The sequence below is a fragment of the Phyllobates terribilis genome, unplaced genomic scaffold (assembly GCF_046119375.1).
Source record: "Phyllobates terribilis strain yellow unplaced genomic scaffold, ASM4611937v1 Scaffold_1__5_contigs__length_1240528914, whole genome shotgun sequence".
Lineage (NCBI taxonomy): Eukaryota > Metazoa > Chordata > Amphibia > Anura > Dendrobatidae > Phyllobates > Phyllobates terribilis.
The window spans coordinates 974,773,120-974,797,636 of NW_027362761.1; the positions used below are offsets into that span (position 1 = coordinate 974,773,120).

General features: G+C 44.0%; 1 protein-coding gene across 1 annotated transcript in view; it reads right to left on the reverse strand.

Moving 5' to 3' along the window:
• The window catches only part of TRAPPC11 (trafficking protein particle complex subunit 11), a 55,741-nt gene that overhangs the window by 15,684 nt on the left and 15,540 nt on the right, over positions 1 to 24,517 (reverse strand). The window contains exons 14-21 of the mRNA XM_073642812.1: positions 23,927 to 23,981; positions 11,285 to 11,430; positions 10,144 to 10,205; positions 9,935 to 10,067; positions 9,712 to 9,842; positions 8,163 to 8,318; positions 373 to 560; positions 142 to 290 (exon numbers count right to left, since the gene is read on the reverse strand). Of these exons, the coding sequence (XP_073498913.1) occupies positions 142 to 290; positions 373 to 560; positions 8,163 to 8,318; positions 9,712 to 9,842; positions 9,935 to 10,067; positions 10,144 to 10,205; positions 11,285 to 11,430; positions 23,927 to 23,981 (1,020 nt within the window). The remainder of the gene's footprint in view (positions 1 to 141; positions 291 to 372; positions 561 to 8,162; positions 8,319 to 9,711; positions 9,843 to 9,934; positions 10,068 to 10,143; positions 10,206 to 11,284; positions 11,431 to 23,926; positions 23,982 to 24,517) is intronic.

Here is a 24,517-nt window from a genome sequence, read left to right on the forward strand (position 1 = left end):
AATTCCGTTTCATGAATAGGGAAGTTTCTACTCTATGTGATTCAATTTTTGGAAACAGCATTGAAACATGTGGAATAAAGGCAACAAATCTGCCGAGTGTAAACATAGCTGTACTATTTTGGAAGAAATGAAGTGGATTACCTGGTTTAAGTCCTGCTGTGAGCTTCACATCTCTGATGACCGTGTCTTCCAGAGACTGTATAGTAATCAACAAGCAGTACATCTCATTATTTAGTGCTGGCGGCTCGTGACGAAGTTGCACTGAAACCTTAGGTACTCTTGAAATAATCCTAAAAAGAAAAATATGGTAATCTAAGTTCCCTGCTGGTCAGTCCGATAAGTACAAGATATTCTACAGCATGTATCTCTTACATGGTGCTGGCCTGGATAATGATGCCATCCCAGTGCACTTCAGCATCAGGTAGCTTCGGTCTCCGTTTAAAGGAGCGTGCCGCCTGGACGGCTTCCTGAGCTGAGGCAGCATCTCCCCCGCCTCCCCTCCAGTTCAGAATGACGCAGCGGCCTGTCTCACTGCCCAGGATTAGATCTACTGATGTTATCTGAAAGTGGAAAATATATTTCTTACCATACAGGTCACATTTTTAAAGATGACTTGTCACCAGTTTTAGCATGTGAAACTGGCCACATCATGAAATAGTGACTGCACAGCTGAGTAAAACATTTTTTAATTTCTATCCTCCGTTGTGGAGATGTTAACTTGAAAAGTTTAGGTTAGAAATTTATGTTATAATTCACCTGGGCGCTACCATAGATTTGTCTCTGTGGACACGTACTTCTTCCACTGCATGAGAGTGACCAATCATAATTAGACAGCAGAAGGGGAGAAAAGTTTAGCAGAGCTGAGTTATGCATCATTGCAAACACTTCCAGATCTCATCTCATGGCAGTCAGTGTAGGGGGAAGGGAAGGATGAAAGCTCACAGCACTATGAAATGAGGTCTGGAAGGGTTTCTAATGACACATAACTTAGCTTAGCTGTATCTCTACACTGTAGCTACAGTGATCAGTGAGGAGAGGAGGGCGTGTTCTTTTCTCCCCTGCATAACGCCCCCTGCTTATAATTGGTCAATCTCATGCAGGAGAACACGTACACACCCAAAGAGACAAATCTCTGGTTCCACCCAAATGAACTAGAACAAAAATTATAACCTAAACTTTACAAGCTAATATCTACACAAAGAAGAGGAGAAATTAAAACTGGTGATTAAGTGGCAAAAGTCTAAAAATTTAGTTAATATTATACACTTAAAATATGAAGACACAGGAAACCATGGGTCAGTGTATGCTGCTAACACTATGCAAAAAAGTTAACTCCTCCCCAGCTGTGTAAATCCACCAACTGGCAAGAAATTAATCAGTTAGTGAGAAAGCAGTAGGAGAAGCAACATAAAAACAAAAACATCGCAGGCAACAACATAATAGAACCAACATAACTGTATACAAGGGTGGGTGCCGTGTCCCCCAATGAAGGCTCAATCGCTTCATTGGGGGAAACAGGAAACCATGGGATGTCCAAAAGCAGTCCCAAGGGTGGGTAAAAGGACAGAACCCTCAAGCCTGAGCTCGGGCCACTGCGGCCTGCAGGACTTTCTACTGAGCGTCACATCCAACAAGGCGAAGGAGTCAACTCTGTAGAACTTTGCGAAGGTATGAATGGAAGACTATATAGCAGCTTTGCAAAGCAGCAAGGCCGACGCATGGTGGCGAATGACCCAGGAGGTGCCCACTGTGCGAGTGGGGTGAGTTGTGACCCTGAGTTGACACACACTGTCCCTTATCAGATAAGCTTCCAGAATGGCAAAACGAATCCAAAGGGCGATGGTAGACCTGGAAACAGGGAGGCCTCTTTGAAGAATTTTGTGAATCATGAACAGAGGGTGAAAGGTAGAGGCCAACTGCTCTCACCAGGTCAAGTTTGTTTAGTGACTGCTTCAGAGGATGAGAGGAAGACTGACAAAAGAAAGGAAGTATGATGTCTTCATTGAGGTGAAACGAGGAAACCACCTTAGGAAGAAAAAATGGGATTGGACACGGGGCCAACTTTTCCTGGTGGAACAGCAGGTATGAGGAACAGCAGGAAAGAGCAGTGAGTTTGGACATTTGTCTGATTGATGTGATGGCTACCAGAAAGACAACCTTCCAGGAGAGGAAGGCAAGAGAGAGCTCCCGCAGTGTTTTAAATGGGGACTCCTAAAGGACATCCAGAACTAAGTTGAGGTCCCAAGGTTCTACAAGGGGCCAGTAAGGGGGAACAGAGTGTGCGACTCCCTGAAGGAAGGTCCTGATCTGTGGACGAGGCGCCAGATTCTTCTGAAAAAGAGTGGAAAGTGCCAACACCTGCCCCTTAAGGGAACTGAGGGACAGGCCAGATTCAAGACACGACTGCAAAAATTACAAAAATGGATGGCAGAGCAAAAACCATGGAGGCGGCCTGGTTGGCTTTGCACCAGCGGAAAAAGGCCTTCCTTGTACGGTGGTAAATGTGAGACGAAATTAGCAAAAAAGTAGGAGTAATAACCCATCACTCAAAAGAAGTAGTTACTTACTGGTAAAGGGATTTCTCAAAGCCCATGACGGCACCACGGAGAGAGGGGATCCGCCCTTCAAGGACAGGAAACTTACAGATAAAAAGGGCGGTACCTCTCTCCTGCATCAGTTGTTTACAGAGCACGAGAGGACTTCCGGATTAATAACACAATATACAAACATTATTATGGAGTTTATCAGAAACACCATGTGACTACCTATAAATAGCAAAATAGGTGTGCACACCCACATGTGAAGGGAGGGAATGTACAGGTGCCATCATGGGCTCTGAAAAATCCCGTTACCGGTAAGTAACTATGTCTTTCTCCTTCCCCCATAACGGCACCACGGAGAGAATTGCAGAGGAATGTATCGCTAAGGAGGGACCACCGCTTCCAGAACCCTTCTACCAAAAGTAAGGTCTGATGAGGAGGCTAGGTCCAGCCGATAGTGTCTAAAGAATGTAGAGGGAGAAGACCAAGTAGCGGCTCTACATATCTGTTCTATTGAGACTCCGGCTCTTTCCGCCCAGGAGGCTGCTACTGCCCTTGTTGAATGAGCTCTCAGATTCTCCGGGGCGGTTTCTCCACTTGATGAATATGCCAGGGAGATGGCGTCTCTCACCCATCTTGCCAGTGTGCCCTTGGACGCTTTTTGTGCCTTCCGAGGTCCCTGGAAGCACAAAAAAAGGAGTCCTATCCTTTCTACACTCCTGTCTGGCCTCTAACTACTGGACTAGGCACCTTCTGACATCTAGAGAGTGTGTAGGATTTTTTTCTCCCCTATTCTTAGGATTAGGGCAAAAAGAAGGGAGGGTGACCTCCTGAGATCTATGAAAATGTGACCCTACCTTGGGTAGGTAGGCCGGGTCAGTCTTAAGAGTAACCCTATATTCCAGGATTTGCGTGAAGGGGGGCCCTGCCGACAAAGCCTGTATATCGCTAACCCTTCGAGCTGACGTAAGGGCTACCAGGAGAGAAGTTTTAAGGGATAGGATTTTTAGAGACGTATACGCTAAAGGTTCAAAAGGAGGTTTAGTTAGAGCTGTAAGGACTACGTTTAAGTCCCAAGGAGGAGTATTCCGAGAGGGGATGGGCCTAGATCTAGCTGATGCTTTGATGAATCTAGATATCCACCTATTTCTGGCTAGATCGCAATTGTATAGGGCCCCTAATGCTGCAACTTGGACCTTCTGTGTGCTTGTTGCTAAGTCCTGTTCCAACCCCCTTTGAAGAAACTCTAAAATGGCTGTTAGTGGAACCTCTCCTTTTAACCTAGAACCTGACGATGAAAGGAATTTTTTCCAGGTTTTTCCGTAAAGCCTGGTAGTCACGGGCTTCCTACTTTGTAGTAGTGTGGAGATCAAGTTTGAGGAAAACCCTTTATCCCTTAAGAGAGACCTCTCAAAATCCAGGCTGTCATTTGTAGGTTTGCTACCTGGGGATGAAGGACCAGTCCCTGGGAAAGAAGATCCGGGAGCACCCAGGGATCGGAAATGGACATCATCCTCAGCCAGAAAAACCATGTCCTCTTCGGCCAGAAGTTGGCTATTAAGATTACTTTTGCCCTGTCTTCTCTGATTTTCCTCAGTACTGCCGGGATTAGGGCAATCGGAGGAAAAGCATATGCTAGAGGGTAGTTCCATGGAATCATGAGGGCGTCTAGTGCTATCGGGTTCCCTTTGGGGTCTATCGAATAGAAAGCTTCTACCTTCTTGTTCTGACTCTTTGCATTTCTGTGACTGTCTGATTCAGCTCCCACTCGCCCAGCTTCCATTGGGTCCGACTCAGGAAGTCTGCTCTGAGATTTTCTGTGCTTCTTATATGGAGAGCAGATAGAGACCCCAGGTTGCTCTCGGCTACGAGGAAGATGGATTTTGTTACTTGCATTAGAGAATAGGACCTAGTTTCCCCCCTGGTGATTCAAGTACGCTATTACTGTCCAATTATCCGAGAACACTCTTACGTTGTGACCATGTAAAGTGTTTAAAAATTCTGAAAGGACGAACTTGACTACTAGAAGCTCCTTCATGTTTGAGGATGCAGATTTTACGTTCTCCGCCCAGACCCCCTGAGCTAAATGGTCGTTTAAGTGAGCCCCCAAACCTGTTGGGCTTGCGTCCGTGGTCAGGACCTGAGAGACTGAGATTACCCATGGAACACTGTGTTAGGTTGGTCCGTCTCATCCACCATTCTAGGGAAAGTGTGTTTTTTTGACGATAAGGTTAGCTGCCCTTCTAAGTGACCTTTTAGAGATTTTTAGGCTTCCAAGATTTCCCACTGTAAATCCCTGGTGTGTATTTGAGCCCATTGGATGGCCGGAATACAGGCAGTCATGGAGCCTAGGAGGGACATAGTTTCCGCAGAGTCATAGAGGGGTGGTTCCTTACCCGAGATATTTGAACTATGATTCTCTGAATTTTCTCTGTCGGGAGATGGAACTCCTGATTCTTTAATCCATCATAATGCCTACACTAGTGGCCAAAATTGAGGCAACACCTGCAGTTTTTCACCATCACCAATATTTAATGAAAGTTTTCACTGACATACTTACTTGAACACACGCCCCCTTCTGCGATATGTATTCTATGTTTGTTTATAGTGACCAGGGTGTGATTTAAGACCGATATTGTGCCAGCAGTATTAGACAGAAGTGGTCACCTAAGAAGAGAGCCAAAGCTGTTACTTTAAGAGACGAAGGGTACATTTACCGGGAAATTGCAGCACGAATTGGAAAAGGGATCTTTCCCGGCCAGCGTTCTCAAAGTGTATAAGCGGTTTCAAGAGACTGGTTCGATAAAGAATAAACCAGGTAGAGGAAGGAAGAAGGCTACAACTCCTCAGACTGATAGAAGAATCCTTCAAGATTGTTGGAAGACCATTTCCGGTGACTACCTCTTGAAGCTCATCAAGAGAATGCCAAGAGTGTGCAAAGCAGTCATCAAAGCAAAAGGTGGCTACTTTGAAGAACCTAGAATATAAGACATATTTTCAGTTGTTTCACACTTTTTTGTTAAGTATATAATTCCACATGTGTTAATTCATAGTTTTGATGCCTTCAGTGTGAATGTACAATTTTCATAGTCATGAAAATACAGAAAAATCTTTAAATGAGGTGTGTCCAAACTTTTGGTCTGTACTGTAGGTACACCAAAGATGATCTTTAGTTATGTTCTCATAAACCACTAATTTGTCCAGTACCTAAGAATCCATGATGTTAAGAAAGACATGAAAAATAATTGTATAATGTGTAGTCTGAGTGCAGACCCGGCACATATATCACAATGCATACACAATTAAATAGAAAAAAATGGAATTCTCTCACCCATTTTTTCTTTGTTTCCGATGGAGGAGGTTGATGTCCAGAGATTCCTTCTGAATAAAAAAGTGGGGACATGAGCTGGCCCTATTGATCCCTGCCAGCTCACACTTAGACTAACCCCACAAGGGTCCTAAAATGCATAAAATAAACATGGGTCCCTCCACTCTCTGTCCTAATCTGCAGAGAATGGGATGCAGAGCAGGGTCCATATAAATACCCTAAGGTATACAAACTTAATTAATAGCATCATGTGGCTTACCTTTATACGCCCCCTTGTAGGTATGTGATTATCACATTTCTTTCCCCCTTCTAAAAATGAAGTAACCCCACATGTGGGTAGCTTAGCGCCGCATCCGGTGTGTGAACCGCACACGCAACTACTTTCTGTTCGTGTGGAATGCACAAGTTTGTATAAGTTTATAGCAGTTTGTAGCAGGTTGGCCTCAAATGGATATAAGACCTTCATGCTTTTTCTTCTCTGAAAACGCTTTTCTCAATGCTCCCATTTACTGGTAAAGATTTCATTGAATTCTTCGTGGTTGGCGAAAACCCGCGGAAGGCGTTTCATCTTTTTGAAGGATACTGTCTGCTCAGAGGGTGAGGGCTTCACGTCCCTTACGTTAAGGGTCTAACAGCTATAATCAGACTATCCACCATGTGTAGATATGTTCGGAGTCCAGATCGGAATCTGACTCAAAACGGGAGTCTAACTCCTGAGCCGCTGAAGCGTCGGAGGAAGGAGAGTGAGAGAGGGATGGAATATGTAAGACATTGAGGGTGACTAGAACTAGATGATGAGCTAGTGCAGGCACTCTTTTTGGAACTCCTGCATGATGTACTCTTTTGGGTTTGGGAAACCGGTGGTTTTAGAACACCCAGGGAAGCAGACGGTTGGTTCTATGACCGAGGCCATGGTCCGAGATACTTTGGTTAGGTCATTGACTGATTGAGAGAGAGCTGCGGCCTCTCGGAAAGAGGGGGCGCACTCTCGTTGTGTACAGTGGGAGGCTCCTGGGGGAACAGCATGGTGGGTGGGCTGCAATCCGAGCAGAGGGACAAAGTCAGACCAGAGGGAAACCTTTTGTTACAGCAAAACACGCAAAGTGCAGAACAATAGACAGAGGATGGGAGCGAGACTCCCCGGGGGTAAGGAATAGGGAAAGAGAAATGTGTTAGAGGGAGCCATGCTGGGGATATAGAGCTGCCACCCAGATAGCAGAGCTTACTTAGACCCTGGAACCTGTGGTCCTGGGGAAGCTGATGGTGAAGGTGGTAGAGCAGAACCAGGAGGTGGGCTGCAGAGTTCGTGGGAGAGGCAGAGGTTGAGTATGAGCCGGCTAACTAGAAAATGGCGCCGGGCAGAAGAAGAAGGAAGAGATGGCATCAGAAAGCGCACGGGAAGTCTGAGTTCCCGAGCGGCAGAAAGTGAGGAGCCGGATAGGCTAAGAGTAGTGGGTGGAAGAGCACGAACGATCCAGTGTGTGTGTGATTGGCCGTGCTGTCGGAGGTGTGGCTCGGCCACCGGAGAAGGCCCAGGCCAAAGCCAGGAGCTATATTTTTAAAAGAGGCCGCCAAAGAGTACCAGGGTGGCGCGGAGGCAGCAGCTGGTCTGGGCGGAGAAATTAAATGGCTAAATGTACAAGGGGCTTTTCCCAGGAGTCAAACAGATCATGACTAGGGGAAAACTAGAACCTTCTTCTCATTTCTTCTGTCCCTTTGTTATTATTATTATTTTATTTTTATTTCTTTATTTGGAGCCCCCTTCACTGCCACGCTTGTTCTGGATATACCTGTCCAAATCCTTCATCACAGACCGGTGATGGAAGACGGACATTAGACCTCCCGGGCGCTGACTGTCGGGCACGAGGAAATGGCTCTTCTCTCCGGCTCTGTCTGGCTCTGGGGGTCGAGCAGGCAGGGGATTGGTGGCAAGGACCGTGTGCCAGGGAGCCCCAAACACTCTTGCTGTGTTCGGGGGGAATAGGGTCCTGCCTCATATACCAGAGAGGATACAGTAGTGACACAACTCCACACTGTGCTCTCGGTCTCTAAGTGGGAGATCAGAGTGGCACAATTCCACTCTGCCCCCCTCAAAAACCGTATCTGAAAGAAAAAGGGAAATCATTAATAAAAAACAACAAATCCTAAGAGGTAAAAACGGGCCTGGGTTGCATACCGTCAGCCTCCTAGCGGCAGCAGCATACACCCATGGTTTCTTGTGTCACCCAATGAAGCGATAGAGAAAATAAATTTTTCTTTTATACACTCAACAAAATACTTTGCTTCTCACTCACCTCAATCTTCTTTCCAACATCCTCAGTTTTAGCAACAAACTTGAATGTGAACTTTCTGGTCTTTCCAGGCACCAGACACATGGTTCCCTGTGCGGACTGCTCCAATACATCACTGGATTGGAAGTGTTCTTCCACCACACAGTACTGGTTGTATTCCTGGTCAAGAAAACAACATATAAGCAGAATGGCAATATTATATGCTCACTTTCTGTATCAAATGGAATATTTCCAGTGTGTAGTATGTCCACTTGTACAGTTTCTAAAATATCAGAGCACTGCTTTATGGAGCAATAATACATACAAATTCTAATATACAAATAATCCAACACCAGTCCAATACAGAACAGGGCAGTGGCATGGGATTTAGATTTCCCTGCAAGTACCCTCAGTCAGCAAGCTGTATACTGCCATGGAATCACAGGCCACGGTTAATACATCAGATAAGTACTGGGAGAAAACATTTTTTTTTTTTTTATTCTTAGAATATATAACATTTGTTTAATTAATTAACGTGAAATGAAGTATTATTATGTCATGATAAGCAAATCATTTCTGCAAATTGAATACCACGTCATGGTGACCACAGAGGCAAAGTAACCGCAAGATCTCTATGGGAGCCAAAAGGTAACCCTAATAACTCCAAATTTTGGCAACTTAACCCCTTATATTGAGCAATCAATAACAAAGCTGTTTTCTTAACACTATTACTCGATTACAGCCACCCCCCCCCGCACACAGGACAGTAGCAATGTATCATACGCATGTGCAGTATAATGTTGCAAGTGAACAAATAATTGCAGGTTACTCCCTTCAGGGAAATTAAAAAAAAAACAACAACATAAAAATCCTAAAATCACGTCCCTTTTGATATTTCTATGATCAAAACTATTAAAATAAAATGTATAGTTGGTATTACTGTGCCCATAAATGTTTGAACATTTTAAATTTTGTGTTATTTATTCTGCTATGTGAACGCTATTAAATAAAAAAGAAAATAATGTCAATCCTGGGGGTTTTAATTATTGATCGCCTTGTATCCCGCAAAGTTAGAAAAAGCTATGGTGTTGCTGTTATTAAACTGACTGGGAGAGTAAAGTTACCAGGTCATTTTTAGCACACAGTGAACGTAAAAAACAAACTCAACACAATAGTGGAATTGCCTTTTGGGTATTTTCAATTCCACCCCATAACGTTTTTTTTCCTTGTTCTCAATACATTAAAATAGTGAATTAAATGATGCAAATGAATGATACAACTTGTAAAACAAATGGCTATGTTAAAAGAAAAAAAAAAAAAATCATGGCTTTTAAAAGACTTGGATAGAAAAAAAACATAATAATGAAAGTGAAAGATCAAACAAATGGACTACTCCTCAAAGGGTTAAGTGCCAAAGTGGCAATGGAAAAAATACTATTAAATATGTAAAGACAATAAATTATTGCTATTTTTTATTACATGTACGCCAAAATGGCATCAATGAAACTTTGCTGCAGAATCAAGCGTGTGATGATGAAACTAAACAATAGGACAGTGCGTCTACATAGGTTACCTGGTTGCTGAAGCCAACGCAGAGCTTTGAGAAGCGGATAGGATGTGGGCAATCAGTCTTTAAATGAACATACAGCTCCACCGGAGTATCAACATGAAAACTTGGGGCCTGGAACTTAGCCTTGCATTGCACTGCATAGAAAGAGTTAAAAAATAATAATAATAAAAAACTATATATATATATATACGATTATATAGTATACAGATTACCCCATCATACATACCGAACGGGACAAAGTCTTGCACTTCAATGGTAAACATATTACTACCCGCCAAGGAAACCCTATCCGCCCACAGACGATGGGCCAGCTTCACCATGGATGCATCGCAGTCCGGCTCTGGATCAGGACTCTCATTCTGGAAATGGAAGCAGATATAAATCACTACTGAGACCACATAGAAAATCCTTCCTTGTATATAAGTGTAGACTCACCATTAACACCATAATGAGGTTCTTCTCAATCCTGGACTTCTGATCATCTTTTAATGTTGATGCTGTTGGGAAATCAAAAGAAAAATCAAATGTTTTCAAAAAGCATTACTAAAATGTGGCCCCGATTAAATACAATACTTCATGCTAAGGTTGTTGGGCGACACCAAGATCGCAAGGTCACGCTGGGACATCTCAAGTAATGACTGTGAATGTGACATGTGAGAAAGGCAATCTTTCATCAGGTTTTAGCTACTCCATCTAAGAGCAGCATGACATAGGGGCAGAGATCCTGCTTCCAGCGATGTGTCACTTACTGGGCTGCTTGCTTCAGTTTTGATTTAAAACTGTTTTAAATACTAGAAGATCTAGCAGTTTTCTGATTGCTGAGCTCTAAATAACCCCCGCCTACACCACTGATTGGCAGCTTTCTGTGTACACTGTGCATAGGCAGAAAGCTGCCAATCAGTGGTGGGGGCGGGGTTATCCACAGCTCATGAATATGGAGGATTACATGGTTATTGATAATCTCCTGATAAAACAGTGATTTTATAAAAACTACACAAAACAGACACACAGCTTAAAACAGGGTCGCTGGCCCTACATTACACAGCCCTCAAATTAAATAGCTAAAATCTTTTGACAGATTCCAATCAAAGACACAGCGCAACCACGATAAGTCATGATAGTGGCCAAAAATGTAGCTGTTTTGGATCTGGTTGGAAGTTGCATGTGATCTCAAGGCAAATCAGGGGCAAATGCGTCTTATGTGCGACAAGTCTGTGATTTTAAGGGTCTAATGATTACAGCAAAGCCCCCAATGTATGGTGGTTGCCTCTATTAATTAGTAGCCCTCGTAACGTCATTATGAAGCAGAGCAATCATGGCATGGCGTCACGTGGGGCTACTGATCACGAGTTGCTGGCGATGTTGAACGTAGTAGGAAGGTTTGCAGGGCACGAGACTGACGGCCATGGACGACCAACGTGGCTGCTGGACAACAGGCCTGAAAATCTTTTGGCTCCCTTTACCAAACTTCACATGTTGCCTTCAGTTCATTGGGACATCTTGTAAATAATTGGAAAATAAATGGCTAATCCCACCATTACTGAAGAGCGTACAGTCAATCTAAGGGAGTACTTGCCTCTTCCGAGCAGCTCCAGAGAGTAGGTGATGTAGTCCTTGAGCTGTGCCATGAGATAAGCACACTTCAGAGCTGTACTTAGTATGGAGGTGAGGAGGGTCCACCACCTTTCACTGCGGTAGTCACACATCACATAATCCAGCAGCCTGGGAAACAAAGTGGATATTAAATATTACACGATGAGCAGCAAGTATCATATACGTAGACAGCTAGGGACATAAAGAAGCACTCCGGCATATTTTTTCAATGCATGTATAATGCTCAGCCATCATCAACATTTTTAGTGGTATTTCATCCCTCCTCAGGTACATCAATACTTTCTCCCTCCATGTTACAGGAAATAGAGTCATGTGATCACCAGTCTGACAACCAGTCCAGTACACGCTCTAATGTGTAAACAGGAAGTCAGTCTGTGACTTCCTGTGAACTACATGATAACCTCATAAAGGTCAGATCCCTTTTGGCCGCTCTCAGACACCTCCATCCCCAACTCAGCTCCACCCTCCGTCCCTCAGTACATCCTCCATGCAACTAAAAATACAGGAGGGCCCTCATAAAACCGTTGTCTCGGCCACCCATAGCAACCAATCACATTGTAGCTTTCATTTTTGAAGAGCAAAATATAAAAGTCAAGCTGCTCTCTGATTAGTTGCTAATCACAATTATAGATATGAACGCTATTTGTGGAAAAAGCAGGAAACGGACTTTGAATGAGGCCTAATTCTGAGAAAAAAAAAAATATATGTATGTATGTATGTATGTATGTATGTATGTATGTATGTATGTATGTGTGTGTGTGTGTGTGTGTGTGTGTGTGTGTGTGTGTGTGTGTGTGTGTGTGTGTGTGTGTGTCAGGTTGAATCATCACATCTTTTCCCCTACTTTAGGTTAACTTGACGTCAAAGGTCGTGTCCCTGCCTTTAATGCGGGCTCAGATGCTGAACCCGCATCTTTCCTGGCTGATTGCAAAATACCCCCGTGCCTGTCATTGTAAATTACCTGTGAACGCTGGCTCGTGGCCGGCGTTCATAGGAGATAGTGATTTGTGCTATACATAGCAGAGCTGAAGCCTTGCTATGTGTAGCACAGGCGATTGGATGATCACAGCTTCAACTCTCCTAAAGACTATTGAACACAGTAAAAATTGTGGGAAAAAAAGTTTTTAAAAATTTTGAAGATAAAAAAAAAAAAAAAAGTTCAAAACACCCCCCTTTTGCCCTATTGAAAATAAAACAATTAAAAAAAAAAAAAATACACATTTGGTATCGCTGTGTTCAGAATTGTTTGAACAAAATAGAAAAACAATTAATCCAGTCGGTAAATGACGCAATGAGAGAAGAAATCAAAACCCCAGAATTAAGTTTTATTGGCCATCGCAACTTTGCAATAAAATGCAATATGAGGTGATCAAAACATTGTATCTACCCCAAAATGGTATCAAACAAATGTCACCTAAAGCCGCAAAAAATAAGCCCTCACCCGGCCCCAGAACAATGGAGATGCTACAGGTTGCGGAAAATGACTACAAAAGCAAATTTTATTTTTCTTACAAATTCCGTAATTTTTTTTCACCACTTAAATAAAAAAAAAAAAACTATAGATGTTAGGCAGCATCGCACAAATACTGACCTGGGGAACCATATTGCCAGGTTAGTTTTACCATATAGTGAACATGGTAAAAAAAAAAAAAAAATTGTGGGTTTGCACTTTTTTTTAGCAATTTCAATTTTTTTTTACCCGTTTTCCAGTACACGATATGGTAAAATCATTGGTGTCATTCAAAAGTACAACTCGTCCCACAAAAACAAGCCCTCATATACAGCTCTGACAAAAATTAACCCCTTTAAAGCCCATGACGTACTAATACGAGTCTGTGCCCTGGGACTTAAGAGCCTGACCCGTATTAGTACGTCATCACAATCGCGCGCGCACACAGGCTGTGCGGGCGCGATCGCCGCCGGGTGTCAACTGATTGTCACAGCTGACACCCGGTACTATGTGCAGGGAGCGGTCCCGCACCGCTCCCGACATATTAACCCCCGCAATGCTGCGATCAAAGTCGATCGCAGCATTGCAGTGGCTAAGGGGAGGTGATCGCAATACTCACCTCCTCTTCCGGCCTCCAGCGCTGTCTACCGCGGCTTCCCGGATGTTGCCATGACGACCCGATGTCGTCATGACAACATCCGGGTCACCAGACAGCAGGAAGATTTTTTGGTCATGCGCAGTGCATGACCAAACAATCTTCTCACTGTGCAGCGCTGACTGCCTGCATGGCACAGGGATGGTGCTCCATCCCTATGCTATGCAGGCGATCAGAATAAAAAAAGTGAAAGTCCCATAGTGGGACAACGTAAAAAACTAAAAAAAAAAAATCTTAGAAAGTGAAAAAAAAATAAAAAAAATAAATAAAAAAAAGAATCCACCAAAAATAAAAATATAATGTACCCATCAATAAATATTATTATGAAAAAAACAAACAAACAATAAAAGTACACATATTTGGTATCGCCGCGTCTGTAACGACCTGACCTATAAAACTGTCCCACTAGTTAACCCCTTCAGTGAACACGGTGGAAAAAAAAAAAAAAAAGGAAGCAAAAAACAATGCTTTATCACCATACCGCCAAACAAAAAATGGAATAACACGCGATCAAAAAGACGAATATAAATAAAAATGGTACCGCTGAAAACGTCATCTTGTCCCGCAAAAAACAAGCCGCCATGCAGCTCCATCATCCGAAAAAATCAAAAAGTTATAGCTCTCAGAATAAAGAAATGCAAAAAATAATTTTTTCTATAAAATAGCTTTTATTGTGTAAAAGCGCCAAAACATGGAAAAACGATATAAATGTGGTACCGCTGTAAACGTACTGACCCGAAGAATAAAGCTGCCTTATCACTTTTACCACACGCGGAGTAGAATAAAAAAATGTAAAAAAAAAACAATTCCTGAATTGTTGGTTTTTTGTTTATTCTGCCTCCCAAAAGCTGGAATAGAAAGCGATCAAAAAATGTCACGTGCCTGAAAATGGCACCAATAAAAACTTCAACTCATCCCGCAAAAAACAAGCTGTCACATGACTCTGTCGGCCAAAATATGGAAAAATTATAGCTCTCAAAATATGGCGATGCAAAAACTAGATTTTACAAAATATGTCTTTTAGTGTGTGACAGCTGTCAATCATAAAAACCTGCTATCATTCTGGTATCTCTGTAGTCGCAGCGACCCGAAGAATAAGGTAGTCTAATCACTTATACCGCACTAGGAACGGCGTGAAAACTAAACGTTAGGGCTAGGGTTGGGGATGTTTTTTTTTTTCAAAAGTAAAAAAAAAAAGAAAAAAAGGATAACGATATGGCAACTAGTGTTGAACGCAAGTGCTCGCTACTTGAGTTTGCATCGGGTGCTCGGGTCTCGAGTATCGCGGGTGCTCAAGTCTCCGCCCCATATGCTTCGCGGCCAAAAAAACCTCGTGGGAATTGCCTGCCATGCACGAGCGATCCCTGCATGTTTTTTTGGGGGTGTATAATAACCGTGAAACATGCGGGCGGGGACTCGAGCATTTCACTGGATCACCCGTGATACATGGTGCATACCTGAGTACCCGATGCAAACTCAAGTAGCGAGCATTTGCGCTCAAGACTAATGACAACTTATTCAATATGATGACCTAATGTCCTCAAATTCTGTGTCGTACCTCTGGGTTCAAAATGTTCACTATACCCCTTGATAAAATCCTTGAGGGGTTTAGTTTCCAAAATGTGGTCACTTGTGGGGGGTTTCCACTATTTAGGCACATCAGGGGCTCTCCAAACGCGACATGGCGTCCGTTCTCGATTCCAGCCGATTTTGCGTTCAAAAAGTCACACAGTGCTCCTTCCCTTCTGAACTTTGCCGTGCGCCCAAACACTGTATTTTCCCCACATATGGGGTATTGGTGTACTCAGAAGAAATTGCACAACAGTTTTTGGGGTCCATTTTCTCCTCTTACCCTTGTAAAAATAAAAAAATTGGGGCTAAAACATTATTTTTGTGTAAAAAGTTTGATTTTTTTATTTTCACGGCTCCATGTTATAAACTTCTGTAAAGGACTTGGTGGTTCAAGGTGCTCACCACACATCTAGATAAGTTCCCTGAGGGGTCTAGTTTCCAAAATGGTGTCACTTTTGGGGGGTTTCCACTGTTTAGGCACATCTGCTAATTATTGAAGCAAATTTTACAATCAAAAAGTCAAATGGCGCTCCTTCCCTTCCAAACCCTGCCGCGCGCCCAAACAGTGATTTTCCCCCACATATGGGGTATCTGCGTACTCAGGAGAAATTGCACAACAAACTGCATAGTGCAAATTCTTCTGTTACCCTTATGAAAATGCAAAAGTGGGGGCTGAAAAACATTTTTGTGGGAAAAATGTGAAAATTTTATTTTTACGGCTCAATGTTAAAAACTTCTGTGAAGCACCTGGGGGTTCAAGGTGCTCACCACACATCTAGATAAGTTCCCTGGGGGGTCTAGTTTCCAAAATAGTGTCACTTGTGGGGGGTTTCCACTGTTTAGGCACATCAGGGGCTCCCCAAATGCAACATGGCATCCGCTAATTATTCAAGCAAATTTTACATTCAAAAAGTCAAATGGCGCTCCTTCCCTTCCGAGCCCTGCCGTGCGCCCAAACAGTGATTTCCCCCCACATATGGGGTATCTGCGTACTCAGGAGAAATTGCACAACAAATTTTGGGGTCCATTTTTTCCTGTTACCCCTGCGAAAATAAAAAAAAAAATTGGGTCTAAAGTAACATTTTTGTGAAAAGTTAAATGTTCATTTTTTTCTTCCACATTCTAAAAATTCCTATGAAGCACCTGAAGGGTTAATAAAGTTCTTGAATGTGGCTTTGAGCACCTTGAGGGATGCAGTTTTTAGAATGGTGTCACTTTTGGGTATTTTCTGTCATAAAGACCCCCTCAAAGTGACTTTAAATATGATGTGGTCCCTAAAAAAATGGTTTTGTAAATTTTGTTGGAAAAATGAGAAATCGCTGGTCAACTTTTAACCCTTATAGCTCCCCAATAAAAGAAAATTTTGGTTCCAAAATTGTGCTGATGTAAAGTAGACATGTGGGAAATGTTATTTATTAACTATTTTGTGTGACATATCTCTATGATTTAAGGGCATAAAAATTCAAATTTTGAAAATTGCAAAATTTTCTAATTTTTTTCCAAATTTCTGTTTTTTTCACAAATAAACGCAAGTGATATTGAAGAAATTTTACCACAATCATGAAGTACAATAGGTCACGAAAAAACAGTCTCAGAATCAATGGGGATCCGTTGAAGCGTTCCAGAGTAATTACCTCATAAAGTGACAGTGGTCAGAATTGTAAAAATTGGCCTGGTCATTAACGTGCAAACCACCTTGGGTTGTAAAGGGGTTAAGAGACCACTGCAAAATTTTCATTTTCTCAGATTTTTCTCTTTATAGGTATATTTTTGAGTAAAATGTACATTGTTGTTTTATTCTATAAACTACTGACAACATGTCTCCGAAATTCAAAGCTAAAAATTTTGTATTTATTTGCAGCAAATGAGAAATCATCAAAATAATAAGAAAGAAACAGTGCTCTCAGACCTCAAATAATGCAAAGAAAGTCATAGGTTACTTACCGGTAACAGGATTTTTTGGAGACCATGACAGCACCACGAGAGAGGGGATCCGTCCACCAAGGACAGGAAACCTACAGGCTTAAGGACGGCCCTCTCTCTCGCCTCAGTTTGGATTACAGAGCATTGAGAGGACCACCAGGTTAGCAGACATAGCAAATCAATACCAGTAAGTAACTTATGACTTTATCGGTTGACCATGACAGCCCAACAAGAGAATTACAGAAATGAAGAAGTTTAGGGAGGGACTACAGCTTGGAGTACCCTTCTCCCAAAAGTGAGATCAGACGAAACACCCGAATCCAGTCTATAGTGCCTATAGGAGGTAGACTGAAAAGACCAGGTAGCAGCCTTACATATGTCTTCTATCGAGACACCCGTCTCCTCCGCCCAGGAGGTAGTCACTGCCCGGGCGGAGTGAGCCTTCAACTCTTGTGGTATTTCCTCACCGCTGGATGTATAAGCTAGGGAAATAGCCTCCCTGATCCATCTACCTATGGTGGACTTTGTGACCTTAGAGCCTTTCCTAATACTTTGGTAGGATATAAATAACGAACTGTCCTTTCTAAATTCTTTGGTGATCAAAAGGTACCTAATTACACATCTCCTTACGTCTAGTGGATGAAACTCTTCTTCTTTCCGGTTACTTGGATTAGGGCAGAAGGAGGGTAGGACTACTGCTTGGAGTCTGTGAAAACGGGTAGCTACTTTAGGGAGATAAGCGGGATCAGGTTTAAGAATTATTTTATCATCCAGGATCTGAGTGAAGGGCAAGGCTGAAGACAGGGCATGAATATCACTAACTCTCCTAGCAGACGTTAAAGCTATCAGAAGTGCTGTTTTAAGGGAGAGGGACTTAAGAGTGGCTAACTCTATTGGTTCAAAGGGTGGACCAGTTAAGGCTTTAAGAACCAAATTTAGATCCCAGGATACCAATTTGCTTTTGACAATGGGAAAAGACCTAAAGGCAGCTTTAATGAAACAAGAAATCCAATAATTACTCGCCAGATCACAGCTATATAAGGAGCCTAAGGCGGACACCTGAACTTTTAGGGTGATAATGGCTAGCCCTAGCTCAAGACCTTTTTGCAGAAACTCTAGAATTTTACTTATTGGAGCCCCCTCATCGACTCTGGAACCGAAAAAAGATAAAAACTTCTTCCAGGTCCTCGTATAAATTCTGGTTTTAATGGTTTACGGCTACGCATTAAAGGTAGCTACTAGGCCTTGGGAGAACCCCTTTTTTCTTAACAGCTTCCCTTCAAGTTCCATACCGTCAAATAGAGGCCAGAAACTTGATGATGGACTATCGGACCCTGGAAGAGGAGATCCGGAACTTCTGGTAGGACCCAAGGATCTGACACAGACATGCTCCTCAGGCACGAGAACCAGGGTCTCCTGGGCCAGAAGGGTGCGACCAGCAGAACTCTTGCCCTGTCCTCTCTGATCTTCCTGATAACCATGGGAAGAAGGGTTAACGGGGTAAAGGCATAGGCTAGGCTGAACCCCCAGGGTATTTGGAGAGCGTCCACTGCCAGGGGTTTTTCTTCAAGATTCAGGGAACAGAAGAGCCGTGTTTTTCAATTTAACCTCGTGGCAAACAAGTCCACTACTGGAGGCCCCCACCTTTGGACTATTTGGAAGAAAATGTCCTGATTTAGTTCCCATTCTCCCTGTTTCAGGGTATAGCGGCTTAAGTAGCCTGCCATTGAATTTTTTTTCCCTTTATATGGAGGGCTGTTAAGGAACAAAGATGGCATTCAGAGATCTGAAAGAGATGATCCGCCACTCCCATCAGAGATCTTGATCGTGTACCCCCCCGGTGATTCACGTAAGCTACTGCGATTTTATCAGAAAGAATCTTTACGTCACGTTTTTGAAGAAAGACTAGAAAATAATTGACTGCCCTGTCTATTGCTAGCAACTCTTTAACGTTGGAGGAGAGACTCCTTTCTGTACTAGACCATGACCCCTGGGTTACCATATCTCCTAGATGGGCCCCCCACCCACTGGAACTGGCATAGGTAGTAATTGTTTGGGTGGCTCTAAAAATCCAGGGGACCCCTCTGCATAGGTTTGCTTCATCAACCCACCACTGTAAGGATTCAACTGACCGGGGGGACAAGGAAAACCTCCCCTCCAAGTGTCCCTTCAACAAAACTTCATTATGCAGTACATCCCATTGTAAAACTCTGGAGTGATATTGTGTCCACAGAACCCCAGGAAGGCAAGGTGTCAAGGTACCTAACAGGGACATCGCAACTCTAAGGGACATGACTGGGTTTGACACTGCCCTTCTCACTTGATCCCGGATCTTTAGTTTTTTGGCTTCAGGGAGGTAACATGTCTGAGAATTTGAATCCAGCATAACGCCCAAGAATTGCTGAACCTTTGTGGCAGTTAGCCTAGATTTATTCAGGTTGAGCACCCAGCCCAGATTCTCTAAGATGGAGATCACTGTTTCTAGATGCTTATTACATTGGAGGGCAGAATTACCAATTATCAGGAAATCATCCAGATAAGGGATAATTAATATGTCATGTTCTCTGACATGAGCCATTACCTCTGCCACAATTCTGGTAAATACCCGGGAGGCTATGGCTAAACCGAACAGAAGGGCCCTATATTGAAAATGCTTGATTACCCCATCTATAACCACAGCCACTGTAAGATATTTCTGGTAATCTGAATCGATAGGTACATGGTAATAGGAGGAGTCTTTCAAATCCAAAACTACCATGTAACAATCAGGAAACAGCAATTTTATTGTTGACTTGACTGATTCCATTTTGAAGGTGGGGATTATCAGAAATTTATTCAGTGCATTTAAGTTTATAATACACCTGAAAGAACCGTCCGGTTTAGAGACCAGAAAGAGAGGTGAGTAAAATCCCAACCCTCTTTCGGACGCCGGGACCTCCATCAGAACTGCTTTATGAACAAGGTCCAGGACTTTTCTCTGAAGGGCGAACTGTTCCGACATAGAGGAACGAAAAGGGGTCAAGATAAACCTTCCAAGAGGAACTGCTTGGAACTGGAATCTTAGACCCGAACCCATCAGATTAAGGATCCAGTTGCTGAAATCTTTGTCCAGGCAGGTAAGAAGCCCATCAGCCTCCCCCCTACCTGGGCTATGAGTAATTGACTCGATTTCCGGGGCTCCCGAGTAGAAGACAACATATTGAACAGAAGACCTCTACCTTTTGGTTTATGGTCTTCCCATTTATCTTGGTCCCTCTGTGGCCTCTTCCGTACAAATCTCCTCCTGCGAAAAGACCGCTTATAGGTAGGCATGGACAGGCTAGGGAAACCTTTCTTCCTGTCGCTTGCTCTGTCCAGGATTTCATCCAGGACTGGACCGAAGAGATGTTCCCCTTCGCAAGGTATAGCACAGAGTTTAGTTCTAGCCTGGATGTCACCCGGCCAACACTTGAGCCACAGAGCCCTGCGGGCAGCATTAGACATGGCGGCTGATCTAGCAGCTAACTTAACCGAGTCCGCGGAAGCAGCCGCTAGAAAAGCTGCTGACCCCTGCATGAGAGGGATACTAGACAAGATCTCATTCCTGAATGTATTGTTTTCTAAATGTGACTCCAGCTGATTTAGCCATATGATCAAAGACCTAGCTGTACAAGTTGCGGCAATTGCCGGTTTTAAAGCCCCAGCAGTCGTCTCCCAGGTGCCTTTGAGAAACACATCCGCTTTTCTGTTCAGAGGGTCTTTAAGTGCCCCCATATCATCAAAGGGGAGAGATGATTTTTTAAAAGCTTTAGTTATAGCTGCATCGAGTTTAGGAGCCTTCTCCCAGGAGGAAGAGGCCGAGTCCTCAAAGGGGTACTTCCTTTTAAAGAATGGGGGGAGAGAACCCTTTCTTTCCGGCCTTTGCCACTCTTAGATCCTGAAGTTTATCGTTAAACGGAAAACGTTTCCTCTTCCTCTGTCCCAGTCCTCTGAACATGACGTCTTGGACTGACTTTTCTGGTCTTGGGTCCGTAATGTCCATGGTTGAGCGGACTGCTTTAATCAATCCGTCAACCTCATTTAGCGGAAAGCAGTGCTGGCCTGAACCACTATCCGAGGATGAGGAGGATGAAGAAGATGAATCGTCAAGAGTCCATCTCATCGGCTGACGATAGGGAATAATCTGGGATTGGGGAGACCTCATAGTTAGCTTCCTTCCTCTTAGATTTTTTAGAGAGGACTTTGCTCACTTCTGATTTAACTAGGGATTTTAAGCCTGAGGCGAAACTAGGGGTCTCATCGGCCAAAGTTTGATTTATGCAGGACTGGCACAGTCTTTTGGAATATGAGTCCGCTAACACGGCCTCGCATAATGCACACTGCTTGTGCTTGGCTTTGGAGGTACACTTCTTCCCCTAACCAAATAAGAAGAAGGGACACCTTATTACCTAAGTGAACTTTCTCGAAGATCACTTACCCAGAGCCGGACCTTTCTCAGCCGGGGGATCTTCCCTAGAGGCTGCAGATTCGTCCGTCCTGTTAGAGTCCCGATGGCTGGACCGGGTTCGCCTACCCGAAGTCCGAGAATTGTTGGTGACTTGGAGGGGGGGGGGGGGGGGTTCGTGTCTCCTGGGGCTCCCCAGGCGACCGCTGAGATGGAGAAGGCGGGGGCCGCTGGATTTGCTGCTGCTGCTCTTCCACAGAATCCATTTTAATAATAGAGACTGAGATAGCTGGGAAGCCAGGAGTGACGATGTCTGGACGCTTATATAGGAGCGTCTACTTCCCCTTTATTTCTCTTTTTTTCTTTTGAGCGCCCTCTGCTGGTCGGAGGGGAAATTGCAGCACTCACCTGGCGTTCGTATGCATGTGGCCAGAACTTCCTGTTCTGGTCACATGATCGCCTGGGCGTCATAATGCCCCGCCCCCGGCCATAGCAAAAGACCAGATGTATGCAGCGGCGCCACAGGTGGCGCTGGGTACAGGAGCGTCGCTCCTGCTATTGGCGTTTTCCCTCTGGGCTGTCCGGCCTGGACAAGGCCGCAGCCCCAGTGTTCTCCTGCTGCGTGGGGCAGCCCTACCCCGGACCGGGGTGCCGCTCCCTTCAGTGTCCTGTGCGCAGGTTTGGGGCCCCCAGACAGGGGCGCAGCCCCCCCAATACTGTGCCCACCTCAACTTGGGGCTGCAGACCCCAGATAGGGGAGCAGCCTCCGTCGCCACGATCACATCCGGCTGGAGCTGCCACCACAGACAGGGGCGCAGCTCGACAGCACGCTTCTCTGACGTCTTCAACAGATAAGCCTGTCACAGGTTCCCTCCATCAAGGACAGGAAACCAAAACTGAGGCGAGAGAGAAGGCCGCCCCTTTTAAGCCTGTAGGTTTCCTGTACTTGGTGGGCGGATCGTGGTGCTGTCATGGTCGACCGATAAAACAAGTTCTTATTCATTTAGAAACAACAATACTCATGTTTTAACTCAGGGAGAGTTCAGAAATTAATATTTGGTTGAATAACCATGATTTTTAATCACAGCTTTCATGCGTCCTGGCTGCTTTCCACCAGTCTTTCACACTGCTTTTGGGTGACCTTATGCTACTCCTGGCACAAAAGTTTAAGCAGTTCTTCTTTGTTTGATGGCTTGTGACTATCCATCTCCCTCTTGATAACATTCCAGAGGTTTTCAATGGGGTTCAGGTCTGGAGATTGGGCTGGCCATGACAGGGTCTTGATGTGGTGCTCCTTCATCCACACATTGATGGACCTAGCTGTGTGGCATGGGGCATTGTCCTGCTGGAAAAACCAGTCCTCAGAGTTGGTGAACATTGCCTAAGCAGAAGGAAGCAAGTGTTTTTCAAGGATAACCTTGTATGCGGCTTGATTCATACGTCCTTCGCAAAGATTAACCTGCCCAATTTCAGCCTTGCTGAAGCATCCCCAAATCATCACCGATCCTCCACCAAATTTCACAGTGGGTGCAAGACACTGTGGCTTGTATGCCTCTCCAGGTCTCCGTCTAACCATTAGACGACCAGGTGTTGGGCAAAGCTGAAAATTAGACTCATCAGAGAAGATTACCTTACTCCAGTCCTCTATGGTCCAATCCTTATGGTCTTTGGTGCACTTCAGCCTGGCTCTCCTTTGCTTCTCATTGATGAAAGGCTCTTTTCTAGATTTACATGACTTGAGGCCTGCCTCTAGAAGCCTGTTATGAACGGTTCTTGCCGTGCACTTCACCCCAGCCGCCATATGCCATTCCTTTTGTAGGTCACTTGATGTCATCCTGCGGCTGCTGAGTGACATTCAAATAAGATGACGGTCATCCCGGTCAGTGGAGAGTCGCTTTCGCCCTCTGCCGGTCTGTAGCTTTGTTGTCCCCAATGTCTGCTGCTTGACATTGTTGTAATGGACTGCAGTCTTTGAAATTTTAAGGATAGAGGCAACATGACGCTCACTGTATCCCTCAGCTAGTAAAGCCAGAATTGAGCCCTTCTTTTCCTCACTCAAGACTTTTCTTTTCAACTCCTTTGGCATGGTTAAAAGTTATTTTTTCATTCAAATTACTTTTGGGCTATTCCTAGCACTTGTTTTGCCATCCAGCTTGTCCTATTGCAAGAGGATTGTGAAGACCACAGCAGTGTTCTTTATACTTTCCCTCATTACATAAGATTTGGTTCAGGTGATCACCAGAAGCACATTAAGCAGAATGAGGTGGACTTTGGTTGGAATTCAACTGACACTGGAATGGAATGGCTGTCAGACATGTAGAGATGGGGATTACTAGAAAACTGTGCAGTGGTCTCTTAGTTTTTGCCAGAGTTGTATCTATGTGGATTGATGCAGTAGCATTGCTCCACTTACACATAACTGTGACTTTGAAGGCAGAAACATGGCACAATGTAATAATTCCAGGCTTAGAAAAAATGATTGTATGCTTGTATGATGTTAATATCATCTTTGAAGCTTCACTACTGTATACTACTATAATACCCATTACGGAAAAGATCCTTTTTAAAACATAGCACTTACTTCAGGGCCTTAGTGTAGTCTTTAGCATAATAATATTCTTCACCCATCTGTACCACTGTGAAAGAAAGAAAACAAGTAAGAGCTCCTCAAAGGGTGATAGTATGTATTGGATATGCTTGAAGGGGTTGTCTGGTCACCAGACATTGGGGATTATCCGGTTTCCCCCTACTAACCAGCTGTTATAAGCTCCGGCCAGATGTGAACAGGGCTAGAGAACAACTTCATTCTATGTGTAGCAGCCATGGTCAGGTACAATGCAGCGGCCACTACATTCTGTTCAGCTCCATTCTATGTGTAGCAGCCATGGTCGGGTGCAATGTAGCAGCCATGGTCGGGTACAATGTAGCAGCCATGGTCGGGTACAATGTAGCAGCCACTACATTCTGTTCAGCTCCATTCTATGTGTAGCAGCCATGGTCGGGTGCAATGTAGCAGCCATGGTTGGGTACAATGTAGCAGCCACTACATACTGTTCAGCTCCATTCTATGTGTAGCAGTCATGGTCGGGGACAATGCAGCGGCCACTACATACTGCTCAGCTCCATTTAATGCTTTACATCCCACCACCGATGGAGCTTATAACAGCTGATA